A 25,176-nucleotide genomic window follows, 5' to 3' on the forward strand; every position below is an offset into this window, starting at 1 on the left:
GGGAAGACACGCGGGCAAATTGGCGACAGGCCGGGACGCGAACCCGCGCCGCAACGCGGCATATGTATGTGGTCGCCGGCTTCACCACTAAGCCACCTAGGAGCCCGGCACATTGTTTGATGGAAATTAAAATTATCAAGCTACAGAGGGCTAAATCAGACACCCCAAAGATCAAAGATCAAAGTGATGCAGCAGGCTGGTCCATTTTGCCAGAATCTCATTGTGGGAACTCAGAATGGTAATTCAGTAGTTCGTATGTCCCCCACATGCTTGTTTGCATGCATGACAATGGAAGGGCGTGTTCCTAATGATACAATGGATGGCGTCCTGGGGGCTCTCCTCCCAGACCTGGACTGCTGAGCTCCTGGACAGTCTAAGGTGCAACCTGGTGGCATCAGATGGACCCAAACATAATGTCTCAGAGGTATTGCGTTCTACTGGATTTAGGTCAGGCAAGCGTGGAGGCCAGTCAGTGGTATCAATTTCTTCATTCTCTGGGAACTGCCTGCATACTCTTCCCACATGAGGCTGGGTGTTGTACACCAGGAGGAATCCAGGGCCCACTACACCAGCACAGGGCTTGACAATGGGTCCAGGGGTTTCATGCCAATACCTGATGGCAGTCAGGGTGCCATTGCCTAGCCTGTAGAGGTCTGTGCATCTCTTCATGGATATGCCTCCCCAGACCATCACTGACCCACCACTGAACTGGTCATGCTGAATGATGTTTTAGCAAACCTTCTGGCATTGACACGTATTGATGTGCCATCCATTAGGATATGGCCTACAGTGTGCAACCTCTGTCACCCCTTTTCCACTGACACGATGCCAGTTCCAAGTGCTCGAACCATTCAGGGCTTTTTCCACTGCAAACTCACTCAGTGCTTGGCCAAAAAACGGGTTCAGCTTCAGCACCGTAAACTTGCTGGTCTGTAACCAAGAACGCGTGACGCAAGCGGCAGAAGGGCGTGACTCTGCCATCTCAACATAGTTTTCTAAGATATTACATGTGTATTACATGAGAAGAGCGAAGCAATTTTCACTGCTGTGAATTAGGTTGGGTCTTAAAGCTGAACTTGCTGTTTTGTATCAGTTCGTATCACAGATAAAAGGAAGCAAACTTGTCGTCTTGCTCTAATCGTTGTCTGTGTTTACCTCTGTGCTGCAAACAGATGCTGCAGTAGTTTGGCTTGGACCGTAAAACGCGTTCACAGCACAAGAAAGGGGAGCGTGTTCTCCCACGTTTGTGCCCTCCGGCTTCTGTTTCCAGACGAGGACCCGCCCACACTCTTATGTAAAGGATCAGCTTGCAAAGCGCAGTGCAAACGCAGGCCCGTTCTTAAGCAATTCGTGGGTTCATTGGAACCGGCACCAGCACTGGCACCTTGTCAGTGGAAATGTGGTATGTAAGGTCCAGATATCACTATCTACCAATAGTGGCACTGACCCTAGCCAAATGCAAAATTACTGAGAGGGGGAAAAAACAGAAAAGGTGAAGGGGGGAGAATGTCAGTGGCCTCTACCTGTAAAACCATACCTAGAGTACAGGTATGGTTGACGTGTTTGTTTGTTTTTGGTATATAAAGAACTAGGCTCTCCACAAACGTGAGGCTGGAAACGGATGACCATTGTTCAGCTCGCTCACAAATGAGACTCCTTCACTGGGCAGGGCAGGCTATTTATGTGCTTCTTATAGATATTTTATTTTAAATTTATGTTCTTCAGCAGTGTATGAGCTTTGCTTCGCCTAAAAAGAGAAATATGGAAACGACTAGCTTAAGTTTACTAAAAGGTTAGAACAATCAGTTTGGCAGAACCTCCCATACATGTGTGCACTCAAACTTTTCAGCTACCTTGCAGCAACAAAATAAGGATCTCATGCTTTTAAATGGTTAACTGAATATGTAATCTAAGAGCTACAGTAACCAAACCGCTACTCTATTCTGCTCCTGTCAGACTCTTTTTGTTCCTTCAGCTTTAAACATGTCTTTTCATGTGTCATTAGCATCTCTGAGTTGAGGTCTCTTCAAAATCAATCCACTCATGTAACTGTGCAGCACAGCGGTAAAGTTCTTGTACTGCACAGCTCAGCCTGCATAGTATCCACAGTGACGTTCTCCTACCATTCCTACATTCCCCACAGACTGAAGTCCAGAATTCACTGTAATGAGGTTTCAGCCCAACAGGTAATCTCTTTTTCTGCAGTTCTGACAAAACCCCGCATGATCTGGCAGTAACAGCACACACACACGAGTGCTGATAAATCCAAAGAACTAACATGGCTTCAGTCACAGAGAAACAAGGCTGCCACCTAGCAGGCAGTGGAGTGACGCTGACCTCATCAAGCAGGATGCCTCATGCAGTTTGCATATTTAACATTTTTGCAAGCATGCTGCTTTATGAATATTCAGTTGTGAGGATATTCCTGTTGCATGCGTGTGCAGAGGCAGCTCATGTGGTTGTTCCACTGTCCTCATCACACCCATGTTTGTTCAAGCTTCTTCTCTTCCTGCATCATACTGTGTGTGTGTGTGTGTGTGTGTGTGTGTGTGTGTGTGTGTGTGTGTGAAATGAAGCTTTATCACACATTCAGCAGATTAAGATTTGCTCTGTTAATTAAATGATCTCCTGGTTGTGCAGAGGTTAATTCTTTCTCCTAATCATGTCAGCAGCATCTCTGCTCCAGCCTGTCAGCAGCCCAACCCAGATTTTAAAACCTTTTTTGCGTGGACTTGACTGAGCCTGTGCACAATGTGCAGAAAAGTACAGTGGCAGAAGTTGTGCCAAACTTCTCTCAGCATGATGTGAAATAACCAGTTGTGCTGTAACTTTGTAAATGGCAGCTCCCTTGTATTGCCTGGGAGTGGAGATGTGCAGGTTGAGACGGACATCTGTGTAGCAACAACCAGCTGTCTCCTCCTGCTTATATGTTCCATAATAATGAAATGTGTTCTATATTATTGAGAATGATGAAGTATTAAAAAACACACAAAAGAGGTCTTGATTGTTGTTGCAGTATATAATAAATATGTAAATTTGCACCATTAGTTTCATACGTCAACCAAACATTACCTTTCCTCTTCCATGTTTCTCCATCTTCACCTTGGTAGTCATGTACCGATTTGTCCAATTACAAATTGTTTTGACATTTCCTTCATTTCTCCATGGATTCCAACACCATGTGAAAGCATTAAAACCCTAACCTGACCTTAGGGCTATAGGACTCTGAAGACATGGCTATTAGTAGATGCCAATGTTGCCTAATGCTGCAGAAACATGAACATTAGTGTAAGAGATTATGTTTAATGTATGCAAGTTGTAAAACCATAAATTCATATTTTTTTTTTTAAATAAATATTTCTTCAAGAAAATTAGTACGTTGACAGGTAAAATCATATTAACTAGGACTGTGTGTACCTCGGCTGACAGACTTTTATGTGAGATTTGGGGTGCTAGGTGGAGCAGATGGGCACATTCTAACTCAGAAACATCATTTATATTTCTCTGTCACAGGATCTTGGTACTCATTAGCTAACACGCACCTACATCATTTGCAATAAGCTAGTATCTGCTGTTATCAGCTGGGTGGATTACTATTTGAAACTTTGACCGTGTTTAATACGAGAATCCACCATTGGAACATTTATGACAGGAACTAAAGAGAGAAGCATAATGGGTTCCCCTTTTAAGCTCCCAAGCTGCTCCTGAGACTTGTACAACTGCTGTTTTGGTCCTCACATAATCACAGAGCACTACACTGATCCACTGGGAACTCTAACTCACCAGTTTAGCCTGCTGTGATGGGGATGTTATGACATTAAATGTAATCTTTCATTTCAAAAACAAGATAATGAAATAAAGGACAGACCATGGTGATGAGGGCAGAGAGGAATGCAGGTCAGGGTGAGATAAGAGTTTAGCCACACAGTTAGGTCAAAATGGATCACTTCCTGCCACCTCATTATCATTAGCACAACATCCTGTCTGCACAGGCAAAAGGGGTTTGGTCAAGTGGATACAGGAATTAGCAGAGTGCATGCTCCCATTCAGTCCAGAGGTATTCTGGCTATTCCATTACATCATATTTGGAAAAATGCCACAACGCCCCATGCCTCATGTTCACACTGGACAAGCAAACATAAAGCAACTTATTTTTGAGCATATTTAAACAGCAGTGTCCATAGATAATGTTCAGTTGGTTTTTGCTGTGCTTTTTTACATATGGTTTTACCTACAAAAATGCACAACCAGCTACAAATGCTTCTGGAGGGGATCAGCTTTTCCAGACCTAAATAATTTGTAGACTTAGGGTATTACACGTCCTCATTCATCACTTTATGTGGTGCCCGTGCCCTCCCTTATCTCCCGTCTTCTCTTTCTTTCTGTCCCCATTCAAACATCATTTTCTCTCAGCCCATGTGCTTTCCTCACTCAAAGGAACATATTTCAACCCGTCCTCAGTGGGTACTCGGTGTGTTGTCAGTGTGGCCCTTTAAAAAAAATGTCTCGCACAGCACTTTTATTTCCCCCACCTTTCTTTTTTTTTTTTTTTTTTTTTTTTTTTCCTTTTTTGTGTTCTTAGACCTCCACCCCCTCTGCCTCTCCTCCCTTCCCTTACTCCCTCCTCCCTCCTCTGTCTGTAACCAGAGCCCAGGGAATGGAGGGGGGGCTGCCAAATCCAGTTTGCTTCTGCCCTTTTAAGGCTAAAAATCCAGGAGGAACTTTTTCCAGCTGAGGGAGTAAAGAGGAGGGCTGAGGGGAGGGAACATGACTGGAAGGAGTAGAAAGGAAGACGAGGAAGTGTAGTAGCTCCACTGTGGCTTGTTGAATCAAGTTAGAGGGAGTTGGGAGGGACAGAAAAGAGCTGCATGTCAAAGATTTACAGCTTTAGGCTGTACACAGAATTCCTGCATTCATGTAGCAGATACGAATTGAGCACTGAATTCATATGTTACATAAATTTAGTGTAACATTAGATGGCATATCTCTTACTATAGTAGGTTGTAGTATATTGCATAACATACTACACCTATTATAAGTGTGTGTGTGTGTGTGTGTGTGTGTGTGTGTGTGTGTACACATAAGACCAGTATGGAATGATATTTCCTTAAGTGTGTTCTGTCCGACAGGGTTTTAGTACTCGCCCCAGGAGCAATCCTGGAAGAGCAGTGTGAGAAGGAAGCACCACATAACAGCATTGTTCAGTGGCTAGCAACCTCCCTGAACAGGCTTCAGTTACCATCACAGTGGTAGAGATACAGGAAAGTCTCAGATAGGATTGAGTTGCACAGCACCAGGCCCTGACATGATTCACACCTCCTGGCTAAAGAAGCTAGCTGCACTCCATGACCGACTGGCAGCACAAATGAATCAGCTGTTAATGGATGAGATGCAAACAAAAAGGCTGATCAAAGGGCAGTCAGTCCTGATCCCCAGATTCCCATCCATCTATCAGCCAGAAAACTGCCTCAGCACAACATGGAAGCTCTTGTCAGGCTCATGTCTCATATTAAGAGAGTAAGTCCTGAACTGTTAGCTGAATGGGAAGAACAAGATCCAGGCAATCAACACCTACACCTTGCCGGTCGTCAGATACCCTGCTGGGATCATTTGCTGACTAAAGGGGGAGATGGAAGCCACTGAAATCAAGACAAGAAAGCTCCTTACCATGTATGGTAAGCACCCAGACTGTACACTAAGTGGAAGGAAGGAGGCCAAAGACTAGTGAGCGTCAGAACCACTATCCTGATCCTGGATGAAACAAAGATCAGGAATCATCAGGAAGATGGGCACAACTGCTCACATGCTTAGTGAATACCTCAGGCAGCAGAAACCTGAGAAAGAGGAGCAAGAACAGCAACGATCATGGAAGGCCCCGCACAGCATGTACCACCAGCAGACTGGCTCAGCCAAGTATTACAATCGATTTTCAGACATGTCCACTCATTGACTGTATTAAAGGTGGTTGTAGTTTCCAGGTCTGAAAAATGAGGTCAGTTCAGAAGTGTTAAATTTTCATTCTTTGCATTGGCCAGCAGTTGGCAACTGTTTGCTGATTGCAACAATCTGTGAAAACATCCCTCGGCTCATGTCCTCTATGGTATCAGTGAGTTGATGGTCTCAGTTGCTACTTTCAAAACTTACAGTTGTCATTCACAATTGTTAGTTTCAAGTTTAACACAGTCCATTTTGTGAATTGTGATCCCCATTAGTTTCACAACAGGACTCAAAACCAATGGGTGATGCCTGGAGGCCCCACCCCCCCCCACCCCTGTTTTTCCCCTGCTCATATGTTTAGTGTGTATGTACATACAATCGGGTGGTCACATGACATTCTGACGTGTCTGAATCTAATTAAAACTCCTTTCCATATCATGTGAACTGGCAATGCAGTGAAATGGACACGGTATATTACGACTGTATAGAGAGATCTGTCTCATGACAGTCCTGTAAGTGTTATAATAATAAAATATTACAATTTAGTACAGGGATAATATGGACAGGGAAGGGAGAGACCTCAGGACTATCTAGAGTGGCTGTGTTGCTTGTTCTTCCTCTTACAAGCTCTCAGGACTAATCTGCTCCAGATGTTGCTGTATAACTTAAATGCTCGCTCGCTGGCTCGCTGGCTCGCTGGCTCGCTGGCTCTCTCGCTCGCTCGCTGGCTCTCTCGCTCGCTCGCTGGCTCTCTCGCTCTCTCGCTCGCTGGCTCGCTGGCTCTCTCGCTCTCTCTCTCTCTCTCTCTCCCCCCCCCCCCCCCCCCCCCCCCCTCATCAGGTTCTTGGGATCAGGTCAGGCTGTAGGTCATGGGGTGTGATGTCATGTAATGTCACAGGAGGGCTTTTGTGGGGTGGGGGTGGCTGCAGCAATAACGAGCCAAACAAATGAATCATGAGTTTTAGGGGCAAAACACAACCACAAACATGCAGACACTCCATACGATAGCCTCCATTCTACACACACACCAACTTGTATCTGGGGGTGTGTGAGTCAGCAGAGGGGGGAGTCTGTGGCAGTATGTGTCCATATATGGCTCTGTCAGGCTTGGTACGCCATGGTCTGCTGGGAATGCTGGCAGATTCCTTGCATGTTTAGTGGCTTTTGTGTGTGTGAGGCACGAATCAAAAACACAAAGAGTCAGAATGTGTGACTGAATTAGGTCCAAACATTATTCCTTTATTGGAGAACTGTCATGTTGATCAACAAATGTTAAAATAATCATCATGCTCTGTGACCTCCCGTATGGTTTATTCTGTAACCATTTAAACTGCTAATGATGTGGACTTGTCTGTGCTGGGGTGGCTGACAGGCTGCTGTGTGCCACACCCCTGGCTTAGCTGATCTACATTCTTGCTACACGTACCAACCTGTGGTAATAATCAGTCTCTCCTATCAGTACCAATGATGGTTTATAGCTCTTGGTTTTATTTCTGTCCCTAGGCAACATTTCTCTGCACTTCCCCTTCTCTACTGCTGCTGCCTCTTTTCTTCCATGCCTAAGTGGACTGAGCTGCTAACTCAAAAGTTCCCACAGTGACAGGCCATCCAAACATCTGACCTGGCTCTATTTTATCACCGTTATGGAGTGCCCCCACCCCAACCCATCCAAACTGGGAGCAGCTGACATGTCATGTATCACAGCATTGGCAGCTTGAGAGCACATCTTTCTGTTGGAGAATGAATTCAGATGAGCAGCCAACTGAGATGGACTGTCCCAGATGTAGTTCTGCATGTAGGCAAAAACTCAGTTAAAAGTTATTAAATACCCCCCACCCCAAATCCAATCTGTGACTGGAGCCCTAATACTCTTATGGAAAAATCTCTGAGGGGGGCAGGAAGATTCAAGGCCTCATTGTTGGTGAGACTGATTTGCTGCTAACGTCAGTTCTTCCAGTCTAGCTGACAATCTTAAAAAAAAAAAAAAAAAGGATGAGATGGCAGCTTTCTGCAGCCCTTCAGAGTACTGAAGAGACTAAGATAAAATACTGTCTGTGAACGTATTCATATCTCTGGATCAACACACTCAAATATCATCTTCCACAGAGGCTCATTGGGTAACCCCCTTGATAGCCATCAGCACCTTAACTTAGCCCCCATTATTTCTTCCCTAACTAATAATCTGATCACCATCAGCTCCACCCTTTCCTCAGGGCTGGACCTGAGCAACTATTGGTCCTGCTTCTTGTGCAGTGTATCTGCCTGCTGTAGTGTTTATGTGGGGTGGTATGTGTCCTCATGCTCAGACTAGCTCCGAGTTACATCACATTTTACTCTGCTTGGAGCAGTACATGTGATTCAGACGTGAAAGCAGAAAAATGCAATTAGAAACCTCAGTGTGGGGACTTGGAGTGCTGTTGTGGTCTGTTGCAACTAAAACTGGTGTCAGCAAATTAGTGTGTGAATCTTTACAGAAATATCCAGATTCCTTTGTATATGTCGCCACTATGTGATTCATCTCAGCTCTACACTCATCATTCCACTCTCAGGCTATTGTCTGATATCAGACAGAGGAGGTTTTCATTCAGGTGAATTTTAATGTCTTTACACTGCAAAAATGCATTAAAGACATTAAAGTTAAATCAGTTAAAACAAAATGAGGTCAAATAATAGCAATGCCAATTTTACATCTACAATGCCTTAAGGGAGTAAAGTCAGATATAGCTATAGGTCAGGTGTACTGGGATAAGTTACCCTAAATTCAACAAAGGAAGTAAGTGTTGCAAAAATCAGTCAAAAGCAGTGTTTTTGGAATCAGCTGCTTCCTAAAAAGAGAGGTGATTTTTAAATTTCACTTCTTAGTCATGATATTTGTTTAAATATGCATTGGCGTATTGTTTGAGACATTCACCTTACACACAAAGATCCCAATTTTGAGACTTGGAGGAGACCCAAACCCAACCTACAGGAGTCATCCCTGGTAACCCGTTAGGCTGGGACCAGCACAGTGCTCCTACTTCTAGTCCCAACCTCTGATAAATGGGAGGGTTGCATCAGGAAGGGCATCTGGTATAAAATTTGTGCCAAATCAAGCAGGTGGATCCATTCCTTGTGGCAGCCATTGGGGAAATACGGAGTAGCCCAAAGTACCTTAGAAAACTGAATTGCGTTTGTACTGAGTCAGTGGGACCATAGACGTCTGGGAGTTTTATGTACTGAATATCCTCAATAATGATGTAAAATGCAGATGGTAACAGGATTAATTGTTGATACTGGTCAGATCTGCTTCCCTTAAAACTAATACATTTACTTGCTTAATACAAAGTCAACATATCCTCTAAGATTTTCATATTAAATGCCCTCTAGCATTTCAGTGGACCAAACCCATTTATTTCTGGAAAGGACTTTTAATGTAAAATATTCAAAGGTATACCATCTGCATCAAGAGCTGGACAGGATAAAAGGACAACAAAGCAAAGTAGATCTGAATTGATCAAACAAATGTCACCATTGTGTTATTTTGAACCCTATAAAATCTACACAGTACATTTATTGACATTAACATAAAACAGTGTATTACTGTTTAGGGGTCAGTCTCTTTGTCAGCCAAAACTGGCATTATTATTATTATTAATATTGAGAATTTAGTAAGGTTGTTGTCTTCATAGTTAAAACCATTATTTTGTCTGCAATTTGGACTCCATATGGTTAATGTACCTTTTGAAATGTGGTGGTCCAAGAATGGTCCCCTGAGGAACTACATGCATCTTCGGTTTATGGCAACCACTGGACTCAATACCATGCCCATTTAAAAAAAGAAAAAAAACCTCTTCCAGGCAGCACCTGGGTTAATGACTTCTTGAAATGCATCCTGCTCCTCCTTAAAGACCAGCCATACATTAGATAGCAGGGGGGAAATGGGATATTGAAGTACAGATTATTTCACATCTTTAGTTCTTAGATCAAAGATTATATAAGAGTTTGAGCCCTTCCTTTAGACGTGCTTTGCTTTATGGTTGTTTGGACCTGATTGTAAATTAAAGGAACTACCTCCTCAAATTATCAGCCACTGTTCAGATGGGTGTTTTTTCTTTTTCTTGTTTTGGTTTGTTTTTTTTTTACAGATTTGTGTTAATGTTTAACATGTCTGTCTTTCCACTGGTCTCCAGACTCTAAAGCCATCGTCGATGGGAACTTGAAGCTGATCCTGGGTCTAATTTGGACCTTGATTCTGCACTACTCCATCTCCATGCCCATGTGGGATGAGGAGGAAGAGGCAGATGATGGCAAGCAGAAGACTCCCAAGCAGAGGCTGCTGGGATGGATCCAGAACAAACTGCCTGAGCTTCCCATCACCAACTTCAACCGGGACTGGCAGACCGGTCGGGCCCTGGGTGCCCTGGTTGACAGCTGTGCTCCAGGTGAGCTAAAGTGTGAATATGCGGAGACCTTTTGGGCTCTTGGAAAGGGATTTGTGTGTGTGGATGTCTTTACCCTACTACCAGGGACTGAACGTAAGACAGGACAAGCCCAGTACTGAGAGCTAGATACATTTATTTCTAAAAGATGAGGGATCCTGTCTACATGTGCTGCTGTTCGAGTAGAAAGCTCAAGCCCTCACAGAGGGTACACGCAAACTGAATTTTGTATTTCTACCAGTGCTTTTTTTAGACACATGCTACAACTGCTACGATAATTAATGCATGTCATTTTCCTAGTGTTACCCTTAAACATTATTTTCACTTTACAACCTGAAAGACTTATGAGACTAAAGAATCACTGAATTTAAAATATTCATTGACTGCCCTGATGTGGGAAGGCCCATGCACAGCAGTGCACTCCAGAGGAAAGGAGAGAAACTAGAAGAAGACACTTTCACCTTGTCACAAGGGGTCACCACAGCGGGTAGCTCTGTATATTTGATTTGGCTGACTTTTAGACTGGATCCCCTTCCTTGTATATCTCCAAAGGGAATTTGTGTCTCCGGCTGGAATCAGCCATTCACTTGCCTAGCAAATGTGTAAAACACTATATTATGGAGCCACAAACCAAAGGAGAGAAACTAGCAGGAAAATAAATTAAAAAAATCACAATATAGAGTGACACTGCAATTAAATAAAATGTGTGCCCTCGCAAAGCAGTGGTGACAGAAATACTGAGGTCATTTTGAGGTCATAAGCTTTATGTACAGTGTGTGTGTATGTGTGTGCCCACAGCTGTGGCAATGCACAAAACAATAACTGTAACATCAGGGTCCAACAATTTTGAAAGCATACAATTAAAACTAATGATTGAAATTTGATTCTTGAATCTGTGTGCAGATGTGGGTGCCTGTCTAAATAAATCTAAATAGTTTTTAGTGAGTTATTTCAGTCCGGCGGCTAGAAGGGACTTGTAGATTTCCATCTGGAAAAAAGCAGTGGACTGATAAACAAGCTAACTGTTATTACTGTTCCTCAAACCACACCTTAACCCTGCCTTATGTGTCTAACATTAAACTGTGCTCACAAGAGTGATTGACAGCTGGAGGTCTGAGGTCAGGTGAGGGGAAGCCTGACTTTATTATTCTCATGTGTGTCAGTAAAATTGATGGTGAGGATGATGATGATGAGCTGGGGAGAAAAGGGAAAGTACAGAGCATTCCCATTGTGGTGGGGGGGATGTAGAGGAAGGTATAAAGAAGGTTTCAGTTTACATGTTCAGGATGTTTGGCATACCTGTGGCTCACCAGAAGCCTCAAGCCGTAGATAAGGACTCAACAAAAGCTTTCATTTTCTTCCAGCAAACAGTTTACAGCAGTGTCCTTAAATCAGTCTTATGAACAAGTAAATAAATGCTGACACAGCCACATTTCTAGGACACGCTTCTGTCATAGTGAAGGCTCTTCATTCATTATGGATAAATTCAAGGGCAGACATGTGTAGGAGCCTAATGACTCCACATCTAATTACTGCTACAGACTGGCCCTGCTGTAAAGATTAGACATTTTGCATTTTCCCTTTTATCTTCTGGATATCATCAAGGTTGCAGCATTGGAGTCAACATGTTGCCCTTAATTAGAATTAATCCAACAGAAATGCCATTTCCCTATTTAAAGGGGGTCTATTCTGCTTATTTCCAACTCCATATTTTTATTCTTAGACTCAAAGCTCTAAATAATTATTTCTTATATGGCCTTGGCACAGCTCCTCAGTTCAACTTTAAACAACAGTTGGGTGGGGCAGAGCTTTATGCTTGAGATGACCATATTGGGGATTTCTGCTCTCATTGACATCAAACACTCCGAAGCCGGAGCTTTTGGCTCACAGGGATTACTTGTACATACACTGACCTCATTATTTGGAATTTGGCCATGTTAAAAACATCCACCATTGAAACGGCATAATGTGACAGAAAATGAGGAAAAGCATAACAGATCTCCTTTAATATACTTCTCTCTTCTGTAACCCTTGTGTGTCTGGGCAGTGTTCAAAATGGTGTCCAATGCACAATGATATGTGCATAGTTTTGATGCTTAATTGCCTGGTAGATTCAGCTTTACACACAATACATTTACATGTGCTTAATAGAATAGTCTGTCCAGTTTTTTTTTTTTTTTTTTTTTTTTTTTTTCCATAATTTCAGCTTTAATACATTAAACTTGTAGTTCTGCATTAAATCCCTGTAGAGCTTATGGGGATTTAATACATGTCCCTTTAAAAAAAAAAAAAAAAATGGGGCTGTTAAAGCTCAGGAGGTAGAGCAGGTCACCTACTGATCGGAAGGTCAGCGGTTTGATTCCCAGCTACTCCAGGCTGTATGCCAGTGTATCCTTGGTCAAGATACTTAACCCCAAGTTGCTCTCCAGTGCAAGCGTTGGAGTGTGAATGTGTGTGAATGTTGGCTAATAAAAGCTCTTAGTGCTTGTATGAATGGGTGTGAATGGGGTAAATGCAAAACATGTTGTACAAGCGCTTTGAGTGCTCAGAGCAGAAAAGCGCTATATAAGAACTGTTCCATTTACCATTTATGCCACAGTGAAGGACATGTTTGTTTGCTCTTACATGTCTGTGATGCTCTGCCACCACGAGTGAAACTAGAAGGACCTTGAGGTTGATAAATCTTGAACAACAGCTACTTTTTAATTTTTTCCCCCAAATACAGAAAAGCGAAGACTTCACAATTGAGCGAGTTTATACGCGTACTGTCAGTCAGTGAAAACAGGGCAAAATGTCAGATCTCTGCTCTGGAAGAATTCTTACTCTGGCTTTAGGGTTTCATTGCAGCCTGTTACATTTGGTTTCTTTCAGGTTGTATGCTTATGCTAATCACTATACTGTGTTTAATGCCAGTGGTATAAATCAAGCATTAGTTCCCTTCTGCTTTATGTACTAAATTCATCTGACTTCCTTTTATTTCTACAGGTCTGTGTCCTGACTGGGACCAGTGGGATCAGACGAAACCAGTGGACAATGCCCGTGAAGCTATGCAGCAAGCTGATGACTGGCTCGGCATCCCACAGGTGAAATAATCACAAGGAAGCATCATAAAATTTTCTTTAAAAGCTATTCTGGTTCTGAACTTTATGCTGGGAATGGATGCTTCAGTTTTGTGACCTATGAGGAAAAATAGTTGGCTCATTTTTGTTGTCTAGCCGGTGTTAGTGAGTCCGTTTCTACTGCAGTTATGTTGAAAACACAACTTCGGTTAGGCTGCCATCCCTCTTGAAGTCAGCTTGTGCAGCCAACAAATCCAAGCACATCTGTGTCGCCTGCTGGATCTCTTCAGTTGTGTCATAATGGTAACCAGTCAACTTGAATTTCATTTAGGGGATGGAGACGAGGGCACAAGATGCCGTATCTGGTGATTCAGGTGATGGGAAGTGTTGGTTGTGTTAATTTGACCTAAATTTTTGTGCACTGTGAGAAAGTTTGCATTAGCAGAATTTGCAGGTTTACTGCCTCAGGATATTTTAATGGGACTTAGTGTTGACAGTCTCACCACAGGGAAAGAATTCACAGTGCAAGTCTGTGAATGTAAAAGAAATTATGTATTATTGCACTTGTAACTAGGGCTGTGCAGTTAATCGAAAATGAATCAAAACCAACATTAGAACATCTAATGAACGTAATCTTGCCGATTTCCGTTTTCAGTTCTGTTAATACTTCCATCATTATGTTCGGCCCCCTTTTAAAACATACGACATGGAAACAGGAAAAGTCGGAGCCCTAACTGTGCAGCTCAAGCAGCTTGTGTCAAACAAAAAGTGTTCATTTCTCTTTAAAATCAACAGTTGAAATCAAGGTAAAATGTTTGTTGTTTTTTGATTTGAGGCCATGTTGCTCAGCTCTACTCTTCGTCAGTGTTGGAGACTTTCTCTGAGGGCCGGTTGGTTGGTCTCTGCGTTGGGTCATTGCAGGATTGTTGCAGATTTGTGCCTCCACCACAGGATGAAAGCATTAGAGAAGCTGCTGAATGATACTGAGGGCCACCAATCCAACAGAGTGTGTTGGTTGTCGTGCTGGTTACCAGCAACTGAACTTTCAAAATAGAAGCAAGGGGAATTTCCACTATTAAATTCATCGTGCATGGTGTCATTCTTTCAGACTGACTGTAAATGAAAACAATGGACAATTTGTGTTCATGGACACAAACAAATGGGCTACTTTTTAAAAAAAAAAACTATTTCACGTTTTGCCATAAGGCAAGGAAACGTGTACACAGTCATGCTATGATCATATAGTGCACGAACAGAGCAATCTGGAAACTCTGATTAGACTCCACAATTATCCACACCTGCTAATGCCTTCACTCACTCTGACACCAAACAGGAGGAAACTGAGCATTATTTTTATCTGCAGCTAAACTGAGGTGGTTTTTCCATTTGGTCACCATCACGAGATCTTTCAACAGCAGATTGTTCTTTAAAACTTAGAGCAGGGATGCAAGTAGTGATTATCTGATATATTCATATTTGAGTGACCTGCTTAGAAAATGTCCCAAGTTATGTCCTTAGATGTCTTTTTATTATTATTATTATTATTATTATTATTATTATTATTATTATGTCCAACTATTAGTCCTAAGCCTTCAGTCATTATATGTACTATGTGTTATGTAAGGGAACAATAGCAGCAAAATGTCCCATCTAACAGCCTTGTTATACGAGTGTAGTCTAGTTTATGTTCAGTAGGATATTATGTAGAGAATCTTAAAGTTAAACATACCCAGGCTATGTTGCCATTATCTGGATTCACTTACCCTGACACTGGCATTCAGGATAAGGTTATCAGCTTGCTAGGTTAGCCCAGGGTTTCCCCTGAGCATTCACAAAGTGGCAGCAAGGCAGCAATCTGACCAATCTAAAAGGGCACTGATCCTAAAACTGCCACAGAAAGTGAGTGCACCATCCCTGTGAGTGCCACCTTCTCCAGAGACATCAGATGATAAAAGGATGAAAAATCTCTAAAGAATATAAAACACGTAACAACAAAATGCAACACTGTTGCAAAAAGGTCATGCATTGTGATTAATCTGGTGATTTAGCACACAAAGCTGTAAAATGAACATTTTAATTCAGGTTAATTTATGGCTGAACATAACGTTAAACTGGATCTATTTAAAGATTAAAGTTTCCCTTCCCACAGCCTAATAAAGGACATGGAAACATCTTCAGATTTTCAGCAGCTCAAAGTGATTTATTTGGTTGATTGAACAGGTGTTCTTGGTGTCTGTCCTCTAACAGATTAGATTACAGCTTATACTTTTCTGATTCACCAAATTATTGCAGACATCCCTGTGACAATGTGACGCACAGTTTGCACTTCATTTAGTGGTTTTAGTAAGGTAGGGCTTAACAGCTTGTGTATATAAAACATATTTTCCCAGCAGAGAATCTATATCACACTTTAAACACGCTTTATGTAAAAGAAAAACATGGTGCTTCCAGCTGATTTTTAAACTGAAACTCACATCACCTGCCATTTTTATTCTTTTAGCTGCAGACTCTGGTGTTTAAGGGCTTGAGAGTAAAGATTAAATATAAAAACACAATTCAAACAGGCTTAGTCTACACACAAATTTGAAATTACATCAGACACGCAGAGATCTTCCAGGAATGGTGACAGTATTTTTCTGGAGACACCATGCGGGCATTCTTAAATCCAGCATTTGATCCCCTTTAAGTTTCAACAATTACCGGAGGGGGGGTCTGAAAGTGAATTCATAGTTCGGCTGAGTGTCTGTTGGTATTGTGTTGGCATGGTTGGCACAGTGTAGCGTGCTGACAGTTGGCTCTGTGGTCGCTGTGTTTCCGCCTTCAGCTGTTCTTCTGCTAAGAAACTGTCTGTGTCCCTTCCCCTGCCGACTCTGTGGTTTGTCTGTATGAGTGTCTGGCTGCTGGTTTGCGTGCGACTGTCTCAGGTACTTTCTGAACAGAGGCTCGTATGTGGTTTTAATCACAAAATCAAAACATCATTCAGTTTGTTTGTGGGTAATAGTCTCCATGGCAACTAATCAAGCCCTGCTTCAGGCTGCACAGCTGCAGCATGCTAACAGGGAGGGGGGGGGAATCTGACCTTTCATTTTTCATTTGTTTCATTTGTCAAAAAATGTTCCTCCTTGTCTCCTAGGTGATAACACCTGAAGAGATCGTTGACCCCAATGTGGACGAGCACTCGGTCATGACCTACCTGTCCCAGTTCCCCAAGGCCAAGCTGAAGCCTGGAGCGCCTCTGCGACCCAAACTCAACCCCAAGAAGGCCCGTGCCTACGGCCCTGGTACACTCACACACACAAACACCATCAGTTTTGTTTTTATGGACCCAAAAACTGTGAGCCATATACTGCGATGAATGCTCTTTAATGCGCCGTCTCGTTTTTTGGGGGGTTTTTTTGAAGGCGTCGAGCCTGTTGGTAATGTAGTGATGAAAAAGGCTGTGTTCACCGTGGAAACCATCAGCGCAGGAATGGGAGAGGTTCTGGTTTATGTGGAGGACCCTGCAGGACACAGAGAGGAGGTCTGTGTTCCATCTTTGTGCATTACTCTGTTTTTCCTTTCACGGTTTTGTAATTTTTGCTTGTTTCCCCTTCCAGGCAAAAGTGACAGCCAACAATGACAAGAACCGTACCTATTCTGTCGTCTACACCCCCAAAGTGACAGGCATGCACAAGGTGAGCTACAGACTTGTTGAATGCTACTAATCTGTCTCTTTAAGGGACAATTTGGGATGTACAGTTCTGAGAAATTTGCATTTGAGTACTTTTTAAGGTAGAAAAAATAAAGCTGTTGCATTTTTTTTTTTTTGTTTGTTCTAACAGCTACTGCAAGGTTTTCACAGTAGCATTTTCACATTCTTGTTTCTGCTTTGTAGGTGACTGTGTTGTTTGCAGGGCAGCACATCTCTAAGAGCCCCTTTGAGGTGGAGGTCGGTATGGCTCAGGGAGACTCCAGCAAGGCCACAGCACAGGGACCAGGCCTCGAGCCCTCAGGAAACATTGCCAACAAGTCCACCTACTTTGATGTGTACACAGCAGGTAATCTGTCAGGACATGAGGAAGGTTTGTTCTTCTAGCTTTCAGATCAGGCCAGAAATAGACCGTTTTTCCTCACCCTCCTGTTTTTCTAAGGTGCTGGTGTTGGTGAGGTGGAGGTGGTGATCATGGACCCCGCAGGTAAGAAGAATACGGTGACTTGCAGCATTGAGGACAAGGGTAACAGCAGCTACCGCTGCACCTACAAACCCACCCAGGAGGGCCAGCACACCATTTATGTCACCTTTGCTGGTGGTCAGATCAGCAAGAGTCCCTTCACAGTCAGTGTGGGAGAAGGTGAGTTACAGATGAATTCCTGTTACAGCATCACTGATCTGTGAAGGATGTCAATGGAACATTGAGCTTTCTTTATTTTTATTTTATTTTATTTATTTTTTTTGCCTTATATATCAACTGAACATTTCTACCATGGCCAGCATTTTAAAATATAAAATCTTAGCTCTCTCTGCTGTTTTTCCCCTTCTCTTGTCTAATACTGTGCTGTGTTTTCCTTTGCTGGATGTCTCCTCCTCTCCTCTCTTCTCCCCTTCTTTTTGATGGAGGCCTGCTGGTATCTGTCCTCTCTCTGGAACGCCCTCTTCCTTCCTTGGATCTCTCTTGGGTACCCACTGTGTGTGTATGATTGCATGCATGAGTGGGTGAACCTTGCCTCCAGGCACTGTACATATTTGCCCTTTAGTTTGTGTGAATTGCATGTGTTTAATTGTGAGTACTTTTCCCTCTGTAAACTTGCTGTATGTGCAGTGTGTGTCAGCTGCCTGTAAAGCTCTCTAAATTTAACATGACTCAAGCATCCACAGTAATGTGAATGTCCTTATTAGGAGTTTCCAACATTTTCATGAGGAAATGCTTCACAAAGTCACAAACACATTCTTACATTTAGAAAAACACCATTAAGCTGTAGTTTGTGTTTGATCAGGAAACCAGTTCTTCATTGTTTTCTCAGCTCATTTGTTTCCTTAAGTGTACACAGAGACTTGGAATTAAAATGACCATCTAATACAATAGTGACCAGCTTTGCCTTTTTGAGGGCTAGTTAGATCTCTATGTTGAGTATGTCCATGCAGAACTCTTGTATTAAAATACAGAAAATAGGGCAGCTTATATAATGGGCTTTAAAACAAACATTAATGCTAAATAAATTAGAAATAAATTAGAAGTTAGATATAAATTTACATTTATTATAAATTAAAAATTAGAAAACCTGAATAGATCATAAATGAACAAGAAAATATTTGGGGGTTGCCATCTTTTAAGTACAGTTTATCCCCTTACTAACTGGTAATTTCCATCTTTAAAGTGAGCGTATGGAGACTGTTGTTAAACTAGTGCCTGTAAAGTATTTCTAGAGTCTCCCCATCAGCAAACCAAAAGCTTGTTGAATGGCTCTACTGTTAAATAGAAATTGCTTTTAGAGTGGGCTATAAGTGAGTCATTAACTGCTAATAAAGCCATTGGTTATGAGTAGTAGCCTATAACATTAAGCTGAGTCGATGGGTAGGTGGGTTTATTCAAATTTCTGCCATATTAATCTCATATTTCTATATGTTTAAGGGTTTATCATTAGTTATGTAAGTATACCAGCGTGATCATCACAACAAATCTGAATACAATAAAATGTAGCCAGCCCATGGAATCTATCTTGTGGCCCTTTCAGCAGAGGCTTCCTGTGCTTCCGGCTCTTCATCTAGCTGTGACTCAGCAACTCTTCTTTTTATACACTTTTAATCAAGATATATGAAGGATACCCTACTTCCTAGGAGAGGATAATGGCTTACTTCCTGCCTTGTGGTCTATGAATTCACTCTGCAGGATAAGATAGGAGAAGAGGCACAGGAGGGGGATGCAGGGTAGGAGAGAGAGGGGAATTGGCATTTTAAAACACAGAAAGCTTTCCAGCGGATCTTGAGCATGATGGATTTAAATGGTGTCAGTTTAACATCATTCACCTCACACCTCATTCCTGAAATCTCTACTGAATGTGTATGTGCTCATAATGTTGGTGTCACAGTACTCCGAGCTGTGTCCACTTCTCTCACTCTTTTTATTGTGTGTGCCTTTCCACAGCCTGTAACCCCAGCCTCTGTAGAGCAAAGGGTCGTGGTCTGCAGCCAAAGGGCCTCCGGGTAAAGGAGACTGCAGACTTCAAGGTTTACACAAAAGGAGCTGGCACTGGGGAGCTCAAAGTCACCATCAAAGGCCCCAGTGAGTTCCAATACAAAGTTCAGACGTTTACTGTGGGGATCCCTTTTGAAGCACAAGCTGATGAACGTGTTGGAACATGGCACAAGCTTGCTTTTATTTACAAAGCCACAGAGAATCATTACCTAATTCAACCCTTCCAAAGTGCTTTTTTAGCATCTTTCAGTTCAGTTTCATTCTTTTCATGGCTCTCATCATCCCTTTAAACAACTGCAGCACCAAACTGCAGACAAAGTTAGCTACTAGTCGGTGAACACAGAGCATCTAGCTAAAGACAAACATGTAACCATGGTCCACAGTCAGCTGTTTTCAATGAATGGGCAGCTACTGACCTTTGCATCCTTCCCCCTATTCTTTTCCATGTCTTTGTTGGTCTTTTAACCGCGGGTTGATTGGCAGTTGGACAATGGAGTAAAAGGTCTGGGTCAGTTTCCCCAACAAGAAAAGTTTTGAGTGTTATTCATCATTTGGAGTGTCCATTCCACAATAATCAGCCTTTCTCATAAAAAAATGGGTTTTGTGTAATGAGACTGACCGGCATACACTGCTTTATCTGTTCATCATCAAATCTAAATGGGCATAATTTACTAAATGAAAATAGTAGCATTGAAAAACTTGTGGCCTGTTTTTCTGAAGTGAGTCCACAAAGCTTATTAATAAAATGTTGGCAGTGATCAGTTAAGTGAGAATCATGACTGACTTCTATACCATATAATTACACGAGGAGTCAGCTTCATGCTGACCATTAAAAGGAAGCAGTTGTAGGACTGACTTCAGGATCAATTTCTTTCATATAGTCTATGCTTTGAATTGAGAAATGTTCTATTATCATACCGCAGTGAGTCAGCTGCACAAACGCCATCCTACTCAGACTGCTGCCGAGCCTTTAGGTTTTCTGCAGTCTACTTCCTGTCCATAAACAAAGGGTTTTAAAGTTTACCATGTAAAGCGAGAGAATCGGTCACATGAGCCCTAGAGTTGGCTCAAGTTTGCTTTGTTTTAAATGTAACTAAAAATCAATATATTGCTTTAAAGGGATTTCCAGTCTGAGCTATGGCTTTTTATGTTGTGTTTTAGGAATGTGGCCAAAGAATCATTAATGCATAATTGAGTTGGTTGAATTATTAATGCACCCCCAGTCATTTATCGTATAGTAATTGAGCATCTTAATGCAACTCTTGCTGTAAATTGGAGCTAAATAATTAAAATGTACTTTTTTCAAACCACAAACAAATTATTTGTTTTTCTTTGCTCCTAAAATGATTGGGTAAGACAAAAGGATAAAAGGAGTAATGCAGAGGCGTTGTGCTGTGTTCACAGAGGGTCTTGAGGAGCCATGCAAAAGGAAAGATCTTGGAGATGGTGTATATGCATTTGAGTATTACCCCACCACACCTGGAACATATTCAATCACCATCACTTGGGGAGGACAGCACATCCCCCGCAGGTGCACATAGACACGCAAACAAATACAATAGCTGGTGTACTCTGACTTGTCATTGCAACTGATCAGTCTTTGCTCTGTTTAGTCCCATGGAGGTTAAGATTGGCACTGAGGCTGGCCAGCAGAAGGTGAGGGCCTGGGGTCCTGGGCTGGAGGGAGGCGTTGTTGGTAAATCTGCTGACTTTGTGGTGGAGGCTGTTGGAGACAATGTCGGTACACTGGGTAAGTAAGCCAAACTGATTACAGCAAGGGGGGAAAAAGAATCCTGAAACGTGCTGATTAGCCTTAGTTTCTCTTCTGAAATTGCTTTGTTTCTTTGTTCAGGTTTCTCTGTGGAAGGTCCATCTCAGGCCAAGATTGAATGTGACGACAAGGGCGATGGATCCTGTGACGTGCGCTACTGGCCCACAGAACCTGGCGAGTATGCTGTCCACGTGCTCTGCAACAATGAGGACATCCAGCACTCTCCGTTTATGGCTGAGATTGTCAACCCACCGGGCAAAGACTTCTACCCAGACAAGGTACGCACACACCCAGATTATGTGCACGTACACAGCTGCAGAACAGAGATAAAGCAATTGTTCAGACATGCCACAAAGTCGAGGCCAGCTGCAGGTGTGGCATATCGGCTGATCTCACTGCCAGCCAACATCAGCTGATGGCTTAACTGATTCCCTTGGTAAATGGACTGGTTCTTGTATAGTGCTTTTCTACTCTGCTTTGAGCACTTGTACAGCTAAGTGCTTTCTATCTAACATTCATACTCTGACGGCTGTGTCGGAGAGCAACTTTGGGGTTCAGTATCTTGCCCAAGGACACTTTGGCATGCAGACTGGAGCAATCTCCTGAGCTACAGCCACCCCTTCTACTTATTGTTTGTCAAATTGTTTTAAAGGGGACACGAGCTACTTTGAAAGACACCTCAGTCCTTCCCTTTGATCCTGGATCTGAAAGATCAGTTTGAAGAATTCTTTTGCTCTAGTGGATAGATATACAGCAGATCTTTTACTTGTACAGCTTTTTTTTTTTTTTTAATTAAATGTTCATAATTGTTTCCTCTAGGTTAAAGCGTATGGTCCAGGCCTTCAGAGCAGCGGTCTGGCTGTTGGAAAGCCCACAGAATTCACAGTCGATGCCAAGCAAGGAGGAAAAGCTCCTCTGAAGATTGTGGCTCAGGTATGTATGGCTTTGATTATGACCAGAAATGTGTTTAAATATGTTCCATGTGTATTAGATCTGATGGGACTAATCCCTTCTGTTTCTGCACAGGATGGTGAAGGCAATTCTGTGGATGTCCAGGTTAAGGACAATGGCAACGGCACATACACCTGCACCTACACCCCACGTAAGCCTGTGAAGCACACTGTGATGGTCTCCTGGGGAGAAGTCAACATCCCTGAGAGTCCATTCAGGGTGAGTGTTTTGAGTGTAAACAACACTCACTCATGCAGGATTTACCTTTTCTTATCACAGACTATTCTCTTGAGCTCTTGTATTTGTACCCACAGATGAATGTTGGTGCAGGCTGTCATCCAAACAAGGTGAAGGTCTCTGGACCTGGAGTGGCAAAGACAGGCCTCAAGGCCTTTGAACCAACATACTTCACTGTCGACTGCTCAGAGGCTGGTCAAGGTAAAGCCACCCATAACTGTTGCAACCTCACACACAGTAAATGACACCACAGATTTTTATCACTGCACAAATGAGGTTTGGCATATTGGAAGCTTTGACAAGAGCCCTACATGGAATTGTAAAGCTGTATCAATATTTATACACAAAGAATGATTTTTAAAATGCTCTGTGTAAAAAGGGGTCGTTACAAAGATTGGCACAACATTTTTTTTTTTGTTTGTTTTTTTAGCATCTTTCTGTACAGGTGTTCTGGACTGCTTCATTGTTTCCAGAAGCTTTTTTTTTTTTTTTTTTTTTTTTTTTTGCCCCTGTAGTGCACCTGGTTGTTAATTTCATTAACAGCAAAGCAGCTGAAACTGATTAACAACCCCCTCTGCTACTTGGCTGACCTGATTAATACCCCAGAATTTTAATTGACTTGATGCTGTACTCCCTGTGCGTTTATCGGAGTGTGAATGTGTGTAAATGTGAGATGCTGTATAAAGTACTTAAGCGCCGTATAAGAACCAGTCCATTTACTTGCCCCTCCACAACATGGAAGCTCCTCTTAGCTATTGCAGCAACCAAGTTGAGTCGGCACATGAGCACAACTCAGAAGGGTTATTGAAAATGACACCAGCAGGTCAAAGCACCAGTTATTGGTTGCTAGAGCAGTGCACCAGGACTCTTAGGTAGACCAACCTTACAGTGCGCACTATAGTTTGAAAGGGATCTCATTTTTCTCCGGGTTATTCCGAAACAGAAGCTGAACAGCTTAAAGAATTTTCTTTATAACTTTGACACTGAAGTGAATTTAAGTGCAGTTTTTCTCAGGCATTTTCAGAGTCACCCAGCGACAGTGCAAATAATACATGATCACGCAAAATAAATATTCCTTTTAAAGAAAATCACCTGCAAAGATAACATGCTAACATGACCTTTGTTCTGTGTCATCAGGTGATATCAGCATAGGCATCAAGTGTGCCCCTGGAGTGGTGGGACCTGCAGAGGCTGACATCGACTTTGACATTATTAGGAATGACAACGACACATTCACCGTCAAATATACTCCTCCTGGAGCAGGCAGCTACACCATCATGGTGCTGTTTGCTGACCAGGTGATTTTTCTTTTTTCCCCCCCTTTTTTTGAATCATACAGTGCTTGTAGTATCAGTGAAGGAAGAATGGGATATACAGGACTGTGGATTTATTGTCTTGTTTTCATGTTTGGGTTTAGGCAATTCCGATGACACCCTTCAGGGTAAAAGTTGATCCTTCTCATGATGCCAGCAAAGTCAAGGCAGAGGGACCAGGACTCACTCGCAGTGGTAAGAACAGCTATTCTGCCTCACAAAGCCAAAGAACAGGGGTCAGCTCTTATAGACCAGCATCTGATCAGCAGGGCTGGCAGTGTGATTGACTTTAGACTGAAAACTCTTTGCAGAGGAGGTCAAAATGTTATCCATCACTGATAATCCTGGAGCACCTTCTCTAGACAGACAAGGAAATCTTTAATACCACATGCAATAACTCTTCATAATACTTTTATTATTAGTTTAACTGCTTGTATGTTGAAACAGTCAGTACATGTAGTGAATGGTTACGTTTATTCCTGTTAGACTCATGAACTCCGCTGAATGCTCTCTCTCTCTCTCTCTCTCTCTCTCAGGGGTAGAACTGAACAAGCCCACTCATTTCACTGTGACCACTAAAGGAGCGGGAAAGGCAAACCTGGACTGCAACTTCAGCGGCCCAACCAAAGGAGAGGCTGTCAAAGACTTCGAAATTATCAACAACCACGACAATACACACACTGTGAAATACACACCTGTGCAGCAGGTGAGATGGGAGAAGTGCTCACACATGCAGACTTGGATTTGGCTGCTGTAGTTACTTTGTGTTATGTGGGTTCTTATAAGAGAAGGAAGCATTAGCATGAGGATAATGCAGATCACATCTCTTTCCTCTAACAGGGTCCACTGGGAGTTGCTGTGACATATGGTGGAGATCACATTCCCAAGAGCCCCTTCAGCGTTGGCGTGGCACCCACTATGGACCTGAGCAAGGTCAACATCACAGGCCTGGGAGACAGTATGTACCGCTGTCATTACTCTTGTACATCCACATCTTCTGATATCAAACCTCAGCCTATATAAAGCATCATATTTTCCTTGACAAGCAGTAGATAAACCAGGTGGTGTTTCTGTTGTTCAGAAGTGTCAGTGTATTTTCTTTGGTCTCTGTGTTCATTTAGAGATGACTGTTGGCAAAGACCAGGAAGTGACCGTCAAATCAAAGGGTGCTGGTGGTCAGGGCAAGATTGCTGCCAAAGTGACTGGACCAGGAGGGAAACCGGTGGCCAGCAAGGTATGACACCACATTTTCTTATTAACAAAACAATTGGACCACAAACAAGTTTTCATTTTAAGTCTTGTATCTCTGTTTTGACC

General features: G+C 42.6%; 1 protein-coding gene across 2 annotated transcripts in view; it reads left to right on the forward strand.

The window, feature by feature from the left end:
• Nucleotides 1-25,176, forward strand: part of flna (filamin A, alpha (actin binding protein 280)) — a 55,633-nt gene that overhangs the window by 14,885 nt on the left and 15,572 nt on the right. For both annotated transcript variants that reach the window (XM_030734789.1, XM_030734788.1), the window contains 19 exons: nt 10,107-10,358; nt 13,341-13,438; nt 16,548-16,695; nt 16,816-16,934; nt 17,011-17,088; nt 17,289-17,451; nt 17,545-17,745; nt 19,537-19,674; nt 20,992-21,118; nt 21,201-21,337; nt 21,440-21,636; nt 22,178-22,291; nt 22,385-22,528; nt 22,624-22,747; nt 23,684-23,844; nt 23,964-24,054; nt 24,396-24,565; nt 24,700-24,817; nt 24,981-25,093. In XM_030734789.1, coding sequence (XP_030590649.1) covers nt 10,107-10,358; nt 13,341-13,438; nt 16,548-16,695; nt 16,816-16,934; nt 17,011-17,088; nt 17,289-17,451; nt 17,545-17,745; nt 19,537-19,674; nt 20,992-21,118; nt 21,201-21,337; nt 21,440-21,636; nt 22,178-22,291; nt 22,385-22,528; nt 22,624-22,747; nt 23,684-23,844; nt 23,964-24,054; nt 24,396-24,565; nt 24,700-24,817; nt 24,981-25,093 — 2,693 coding nt within the window. The remainder of the gene's footprint in view (nt 1-10,106; nt 10,359-13,340; nt 13,439-16,547; nt 16,696-16,815; nt 16,935-17,010; nt 17,089-17,288; nt 17,452-17,544; nt 17,746-19,536; nt 19,675-20,991; nt 21,119-21,200; nt 21,338-21,439; nt 21,637-22,177; nt 22,292-22,384; nt 22,529-22,623; nt 22,748-23,683; nt 23,845-23,963; nt 24,055-24,395; nt 24,566-24,699; nt 24,818-24,980; nt 25,094-25,176) is intronic.

This window comes from Archocentrus centrarchus, chromosome 7, assembly GCF_007364275.1.
Source record: "Archocentrus centrarchus isolate MPI-CPG fArcCen1 chromosome 7, fArcCen1, whole genome shotgun sequence".
Classification (NCBI taxonomy): domain Eukaryota; kingdom Metazoa; phylum Chordata; class Actinopteri; order Cichliformes; family Cichlidae; genus Archocentrus; species Archocentrus centrarchus.